This window comes from Chaetura pelagica, unplaced genomic scaffold (genome assembly GCF_000747805.2).
Source record: "Chaetura pelagica isolate M959 unplaced genomic scaffold, ChaPel_1.0 scaffold102, whole genome shotgun sequence".
Taxonomy (NCBI): domain Eukaryota; kingdom Metazoa; phylum Chordata; class Aves; order Apodiformes; family Apodidae; genus Chaetura; species Chaetura pelagica.
Window position 1 is genome coordinate 110 of NW_009952483.1, and position 8954 is coordinate 9063.

General features: G+C 37.5%; 1 protein-coding gene across 1 annotated transcript; it reads left to right on the forward strand.

The window, feature by feature from the left end:
* Positions 1 to 447: 447 nt before the first annotated feature.
* Positions 448 to 7065, forward strand: BUB3 (BUB3 mitotic checkpoint protein; the record flags this gene model as incomplete). The annotated part of the gene is given in 5 exon segments (XM_010008812.1): positions 448 to 538; positions 1875 to 2026; positions 4763 to 4921; positions 6345 to 6522; positions 6845 to 7065. Coding segments are annotated over 5 exon segments (801 nt in total), but the record flags the coding sequence as incomplete, so codon positions are not given.
* Positions 7066 to 8954: the final 1889 nt, after the last annotated feature.

The window sequence follows — 8954 nt, forward strand, 5'->3', positions numbered from 1 at the left end:
ATCAGTCCAGATCTTTAATTCTGCTTGTGCTTTTTGCACTGGCCGTGCTGTCACACAGCTGGTACTGTGCTGTGCATCAACACCAGTTCTCCAGTGATTTCTAGTTTCAGAAGGGATGCAATTTGATTAGGTGGAACTGGCTTGTTTTGGTGGTCATTTAAAAATTAACATTGTGTGTTTTGCTATTGCACAAATAAAAATTACTTGATATAGCCTCAAGATGCTTTATTTTTAGTTTTACTTTGGGATTAAAAAATGTTTAGCTCAGAGTTATTAAAACTTAAACATTTTGCAGAGCTTCTCTCATCTGCTTGCTTAGATCTGGGCTGGATTGTAACCCTGGTGTCGTAATTCCCAGCTCCCCAAAACTCTTGGCAGCAAATCCTGTGTTACGAGCCTAACAGATCCAAGGTATAGCAGTCAGGGAAAATTAATGCATGCCTGAAGGTGAAATTTTTTGCTTTCTAGGATCCTACCCATGCCTGGAGTGGGGGTTTAGATCACCAATTGAAAATGCATGATCTGAACACGGACCAAGGTAAGCAGATGGAATTCTGTAAGTGGTCTCAGCTGGCCTAAGCTTCAGATTTATATACTTAGATGAGCAGAATATGTTGCAGGTTTTTTTAGGTGAGGGGTGTCTGCATTAAGTAATAGCCTCTATTGATTTAACTTGTCAGTGCTCAGCAATTTTCTATGCTATGAATCCCTTTCTCATCACCGAGGCACAGAACAAGGCAGTGTTCCTGACTGTAGCTGAAGATTGTGCTGCAGTACCTGTAACAGAAGGGCCAAATCCATTCCTGCCAAACTGAGGCATTAAACTCTGCCTGTGGTGAATATTCATTGATATATTTTACATGTGTATTTGTTTTATTTATTTTAAAGTGAGAAGGGAAGGAAAAGAAACAGCTATATCCTTGTCATGCTGATAATTTAAGGTTCACATCATTTGTGCCTTTATCTAGCAGAATAGTGGCCCTAAGAATCACCACCTAAAAGCATGGAAGGGGCTGGCAGTTTGCCAGAAAGTTTGGTAGGTGCTTGTAGGATGCCTTAAATTGGATTTCTGATGGTAATCCTGCTCTGCCACAGGCTACTGTGCCTCCCTAAGATGGAATGAGCTGAGCTGTACTAAAACTAAGCATTTTCCAAAGGTTTGTGGCTTAGACATATTTAGCATGATCTTTCATATGCATGGCAGAATGTATATAAAGCTTTTGATTTGTCAAACATCATGGCCTTCTACTACACTTTCTTCTGATTCAACATTGCTTGAAAATAACACAGTTCCAGTGCCTTACTAGACCAAAATGTGGAGCTGGTTTGTCCGACTTGTTTGTGTGTGTGTTCAGGAGAAGAGTGAATCTCTGCCTGAGACAAGTGTGGTTAGCAGAACCAACCAATATCCAGGGCTGGACAAACTTGTGTGTGTAGTAATGTTATGGAAAAAAAGCAACTAATTGTTATAGAGGACCTTCTACAAGTGTTTACGTTAATAATCTTGTTAATATGTAATATTAATTCCTTTATTTTGTCATAATGTTAACATGTGCAAGCTTAAGTCACTTTCTGTATTAGTGTCTGCAACAGTGTTGGTGGTAACATTTGACAGTGAACACTTTACACCTCTGAAGGTGTCTCTGTGGCTATGAGATGGAGAGAAGTGGACATAGTGTTTAACATCCTTGATCTTTGCAAAAGATATGCTTCTAAAGACTGACTATTTTTAGAGGAGCACCTAACACATCAGTACACCCATGGAAATATCAGAAAATAGTCTGTTTGTACTGCAGAAGGATGTCCTGTTTCTTCAACACATTTTGACTGCTTGTAGAGCCAATGAAGTTACAAGAAATTGTATTTTCTTACAGAAAACCTTGTTGGAGCCCATGATGCTGCTATCAGGTGTGTTGAGTATTGCCCAGAAGTGAATGTCATGGTGACTGGAAGCTGGGATCAGACAGTTAAACTGTGGGATCCCAGAACTCCTTGTAATGCAGGAACCTTCTCTCAACCTGAAAAGGTAAGTTCTGGTTTGGGTGCTGCATTCCAGGTGACATGTTAAATAATACACCCCGTGACTGGTTAGTAGCACAGTAGGGGACACTGTTGTAAACTGCACTGAGTTTGAAAAGTTACAGTCAATGGTTTTTAAGGTGTGAAAATGATGCATTTTAAAATACCGATATTCAGAATATATTGTGACTTTAGGCTAAGCCTTTAAGCTTTCATCAGTAGGAGAGCATAACTGAGTTCTTGGCACTCCTGATGGACCAAATTCTTATAATGGAAAATGAACTCGAGGCAGGAAAGCCTAGAAAGAGCAGTGTGGAGTGGATGCAATCATTAATAATCCTTGGCTTAATTGTGATACGCACTATCAATTTCCTTGAATGTTTAGACTTTGGATATGTCAGATCCTGGCAGTTGTAAGGGCTGATTGTTTGGAAATGTGGCTAGACATATAGTAGGAGGCCAGTTATGTTGCCTGAAGTAGTACTTTGTTTTTTCACTTATATTAAAAGATTGAACAGAACTGCTAGTATTGCAAAAGTGTAGTAAATTCAGACCTTCTCCTAATACTCAAATGCTCTCTACTAGTGAGAGACCAAGAGAAATAAGGTAAAATGTAATGTCTTAAGCTTTTTCTAGTAGTTATACATTGTGCTAATCTTCATACTGCTTACAGTGATGCCACTGAAAGAATTTAGAACAATGATTTCTTGAGGATTTTTTCTTTAGACTCTGAAACACAGGCTGGGTTGCTGGATAGTTTCACACATGAATAGTTTTTTTACCTATTTCTGTTTTGAATTTCATTTGGCTGTGTCATGTTGTATTGTCAAGTCATAGTTATGGGCCATCATTACGTTCCCTGTTGCATCTAAACAGCTATTCCTTGTGCTACAACATGTCTTGCCACAAGTAGATTTAGCTCTTTGTTCAGAATAATGTAGTTGCATGATTTCTAGTTTTGATTTATAGTTGTATGTAGCATGTAAAGAAGTGTGATAAATTGCTGGCAGAGTGTCATGGACAGCCACAGTGAATCAAGCTGCTTATTGGTTCAGTAAGGTTCATTATGTCATTTTTTTTAATACTGCCTTTGATAAATGTGTACACCTACTCAACTGCATGACAGTGATTTTGTGTGATTGATGATTGTGTGGTGTAGAAAGAATACTTACTGTACAGGTGTGACATCCATTTGTAAAGAAGATTTAAGATATTTAATGTTCTGTAGGCCTTTGTTTCCATGGATTTATACAAACACATTGCATAAAATGTTTACTAATACTTTTTTGGATCAATTTTTACATCAGTAATGAAGGGAGGTTTGAAAAACTGCTTGTTAAAGTGTGTAACTACTGTTGGTTCAGTTTTCTTGCCCTTTTTGCACTTAAGTGGCATTTAGCAATTGAAATAATCAGATCCCAACTGTAAACAAACACACACATAGATATACACACACAGAGACATGTTTGTGTAGGTATTTTATTATAAATTAACTTCTCCAGAAATGTTTCCAGCAAAGTTGTTTAGTCTGGTGTTTCAGTGCAGCCTTACTGGAATCAATAGCTTTATTTGGCTTCATCAGAGAACCAGAAAGTGAAACCATGTCCTTGAGTACAAGCACATGTCAAAAGTAAAGTGACTCCTACTGGAAGGTTACCAGCTCTCTTACACACTTGGGATTCTTTTCATTGAGCCATTAAAATCAGTTTTGAAAAAGCTCATTCTCGTGTTTAGCTCTTGTGAGCTCAGTGACAGGACAGCTACAGGTAGCTGGATTACATCTTGTTTGTGTATCAACAGCTTGGAATTCATTTGAAAGCACAGAAATTTTGACTGAGCCTTTTTTCTTAACATATTTCAAGATTAATCATACTCCAAATAATAGCTGGAAACAGAACAATTTATATGCTCAGTATTTTAATGAGAAATTTGATCAAGAAAAATGAGAACCTCTGAGGTGGTTTTTGGAGCAGAGTTGAAATTCCAAACCATAGTCTTTTTTAATGATGTCAAACATTGTTTCCTTTGGTTTTACTTGGTTTTATTAAAGTATACAAAGTACTGTTTTTCAATGATTTCTTGGCAGTTTATTTCCTTTTATTAACATGAAGCTCAACTTGAGGTATTCTGTTGAAAAACGTGATTACCAGAAGGCAAAAAACAAAACAACCATGAAGAAAATGTGTGATGTTATTGTAGGATGAAGGTGCAGGGTCATGAGTTGGTAGTGGGGAATGCCAGCTGGGCATGCCAAGATCAATTCCAATATCCATGCCCTTTTCCTCCCTCTGTCACTTGGTATCTGTTTTCCTCTTGCCTTGAAATACCCAATACATTTAATGCTTGAAATCATCTTTGAGGAATAATACTGAATTAAAAGTAAATAGCCCTGTAGAAGTGTAGCATGTCAAATGTGGGTGGTAGCAGCCAAAGGAAGGAATCTGACGTGTGGAAGATGATTTTGATACTGCTGAGATCTGCAGCCTGGGGACTGAACAAACATGCTGACAGCTTAGAACTGCACAACTGCATATGCATATTACATTTCTTTTTTTGCTAAATTGCTAAAATTATGTCGTATGGTGCTACATTGTCTTGGTTTTCCAGCTAGAGTGCAGGATTATGGGAGACTTTTGTCTGGCCACTAACCAGCTGCAGCATGCATACTGCTGACCTTTTGTACAGAGAACAACGGGTACCCAGGCTCGTAAGTCTTTAAATCTGATGTCTTTTTGTTTGAAAGGTGTACACACTTTCTGTGTCTGGAGACAGGCTGATAGTGGGGACAGCAGGTCGGCGAGTGCTGGTGTGGGATTTGCGGAACATGGGCTACGTTCAGCAGCGAAGGGAATCGAGCCTCAAATACCAGACCCGCTGCATCAGAGCCTTTCCAAATAAACAGGTATGGGAACCATGCCAGGAATTATATTTCTGCTGAATACTCCTTAGGAAAAATGGTGTATTTTTCAAGTTTTCTGCAGCTGTCATTTAAAAATATATCTGGTCTTCAAAACGTCGTAATCAGACTCTGGGAGGGGAAACAAAAAATGGTGTTAAGGCTCCTTGTTTCAACTTACCTGTTTTATTAGTGTAGCTTAGAAATGTTTGCCACTGACTTACCATCTTATGTTTTATTTTTTTACTCAGTTTAGTCTCAATTTTTAATCTATTTAATGCATTACGATGCTGACATAATGTAAAACCAAAACGAGGAAAAAAAAGCCCCACAAAGCTGCAGTAGGAGAGAGAATGAGAGAATTGGTGGTTGCTCAGCAGCCTTTATGCATTGTAGCCCTAGGTTCTTCAACAGGCTGTGAGCCAGGGGCAGGATTACAACTGTAAGAATGTCCTTTATGTATTTTTCTTTTTTTTTTTAACTCTGCGTCTGTGTCATGCACTTCAGAATCCATGATCCATTATCTAGGGGGAATTGTTCAATTTAGATGATGATACAGCTGTTCCATGTAGGTTAACATACTCTTACCTGTGGTATTTCTCTTTCTGAAGTAAAGCAACAAGATTAGTTTTTTCTGACAAACGAATTTGGAAGGGAATTTTCCCATGTACAAAGTGATAGTACAGGAATTTGGAGACCTAGTTACTTGTTCTTGAACTGGCATGGACACTTTGTCCATTTTCAGTTCCAGTTATAATAAAACAAGCTGATCTTCCAGATTGTATTGTACTATGAATTTTAAAGAACCTTGCTATAGCTAGATACCATTACAGTCCTATTTCTGAAAAGATCTGTTATAGGCTTAACTCAGACATTACAATAAAAGCATCTCAGGTTGCTCTAAGTCAGGACTGTAGTTAACTGAGTAAGTAGACACCACTTACAATCAGGTGTCACTGAAAATCCTATTTCAACTGGAGTGTTTAGTTGCTAGTGTAAAGCTCTGAAATAATTTAAATGTAATTCTGAAACTAAGTACTCCCGTGAGTCTCTCTCATATCTGAGATATGTAGGCCCTGGGGGATTGGTGGGCAAATACAAGGAGTTCTTAACTCTTTAACATTTTTTCCCCAAATCAACTTGTGTTTGGGCCCACAGGAGTAATTAAAATGTTCAGTGTTAGCTTAAATATCTACGGTACAATGAGAATCTCTCTGAAAGGTTTTTTTTCTGCATTACTTCTTTCTGAGAAGCAGATTTTATTGATGATGCCATGGCTCAGTGGTAGCAATTTGTGGTTGTACCCAGTTTAAGACAGTATTCATTTCATTTATTTGACTTTAGAGGGGTAGAAGATTAACTGTATTGCAATCTCTTCTCTAGTTGTAAACTCCTAAAATGTGTATTTCAATTTTTTTTTTCTTGATAGGGTTATGTTTTAAGTTCTATTGAAGGTCGTGTTGCTGTGGAATATTTGGATCCAAGTCCAGAAATCCAGAAGAAGAAATATGCATTCAAATGTCACCGTTTGAAGGAGAACAACATTGAGCAGATTTACCCAGTTAATGCCATTTCTTTCCATAATGTCCACAACACATTTGCTACAGGTAGTTTTTTTCTAATACTTGTATAAGTTCCTTTAGTTTTTATTTGAACAGCTCAGTCTTTACTTCAGATGCCCTTTAAAGCATTTAAATTCTATTTGCTGCGATAAGCAGAGTTTTTAAATGACTGGATGCAGAAAGAGTTAACTGCTTTAGCAGGGATTTTGTAGTGTTTAGTGAATTATGCAACTCTGTGTAACTTTGTGTCCTTACTGACATAGTAATTCCAGGTGGCTTTCTTTTTTTCCTTTCTGTGCTGTATCTTTTCGTTCCTCCCGTTCTCCCAATGACAGTTTACAAACAGGTTTTAAAACTTCATTTTCAGGAGGTTCTGATGGATTTGTAAATATCTGGGATCCCTTTAATAAGAAGAGGCTGTGCCAGTTCCACCGGTATCCCACAAGCATTGCATCACTTGCCTTCAGCAATGATGGAACTACCCTTGCAATAGCCTCCTCATACATGTATGAAATGGATGACATTGAGCATCCTGAAGATGGTATCTATATTCGCCAAGTGACAGATGCAGAAACAAAACCTAAGTGAGTATGCTTCACCTGTATTTGAGCCTTTCTGAGCATTCATCCCAAGATTTATTAATTTTCCTAAATTCATGAATAGCATTATTGATGGCAGTAGATAGTGCAGCTTGACAGTAGGGTTGGTTTTGATTTTATCTTGCTTGCCCAAGCTTTCAATATCCGTAGGTTGATAGACGTCTGGTGGATAAAATTGTGCTCGGTTGTTTAGCAGGAGAAGAATGTCAAACTCTTCTCCTTTTTGAATAGGTGCTATTATATGAAGCTGTGGAGTTATTGCTAGCTCGTTGCTGCAGGAATTAAGTGGAGGATTCAAGAATAATTTATTTGAGTTAATGTTGCTATGTTTGGATATTTAAAACTTGGAATTAATGAAATCTTTACACACTGGGTTTGCAGCCAGCTGTCAGAGCCAGGAGTGAGTCTAGAGGCTGTTTTGGGAAGGTTGTGTAAAATCACAGGAAAGCTTTCTCAGTTCCTGTGTGCTGGAGTTTGCTGCAGCCCTCTGATAACACACTTTTCTATCATTGTTGCTGTCAAAATTGGGCAGACTGATTGATGCAGGTAAAAGATTTCTGTTAAGCTTGCTTTGGCATGAATGTTACATAGAAAAATTGCTGTCACCGTGCAGAATTGCACTGCTCTTCATTATCCTAGCACAGGAGCAGTTGTTTTTATTTGCAAATTCCTGTGGTTTGTCATTGCTATTTTTTTCCCTTCTAGTACTCAAACTGTCTTACAATGTATCTGATTGTCTCCATTACTTAGTGTCTGAGTGGCTATGTAAATAGACACACAGAAGTGATCAGGGTTCTTGAGTTTAAAGCCTCCAGACCTTCTCCCCACTCCCTTCAGTGACTTGTATATTGCTTCAGAGCAGCCATTTTATTATTGTGGAGATGTGAGGTGGAAGTTACAAGGGAATAAACACAACATCTCTCTCGGAGATGTTTGCTTTAAAATAATTTTCGTGTTCATGGAAAAAATAAAACCAGAGTTATTCCAGTATTTATTTCTGGGGCTTCCTCAAGTGAAAAACATAAATCCATAGATGATAATTCACATTTATTTTTAAAATCAGGTAGTTCTTGTTACATCCATTTGGGAGGGTTTAAAAAAAAAAAAGTGATAGAGGAATACTTGCTGCTATTTGTCTTGTAATAGTAAAAGCTGCTTTCAGTTATTTTTGTTCACTGCTAGTTATGGTTGCTAATTCTGTAGATGCTTCATTCTGCCTTATGAGGAGGTTAATCTACAATTAAACAATATTTCCTCTTGGCCCTCCATTATTTTCTGAAACAGATGGTTCATCATTTCCTGGGCTGTTAAACACAGCAAGGTTAAGGTTAGACTCAAGGGAATCAGCTAGTTTTGAATCTTATTAGGCTGTAGAAGGAAAACTAATAAGAATACTCCTTAATATCATTTTGTGACTGTAAACAATTATTTATTAGCAAACAATTGATCCCAGAAGGGCAAATTGTTTGAGTCAGTAATGAGCTGAGAAAAGACAGAGCATATCTGTGTATTTGGAAAATAATTGTAACGTAATTGCAATGCATTTAGACAGGCATCTTTTTGGACCTGTTTCTATCTTTAAATGAATTTCTGAAAACATTAACAAGGTTTATATGCTTTTCTGACATTTACAAGTTGCTTGTGCCAACCTTAGGGCACTAAGAATGATGTGTATATTTTAATGTTACAGCAGTGTGAGTCATCTCTGGTTTGTTCTAAAAATAAGTTACTTAGGACAGAAAGCTAATACTTAATTGGTAGTGATCATTTTGCATATTAATTTGAATCAGCATTTCTGCACAATGCATTCTTAAATGCATCAACATGGTGCTATATTATATGAAGAAAACTTAACAAGGTCAGCTTTTTGATCACTAA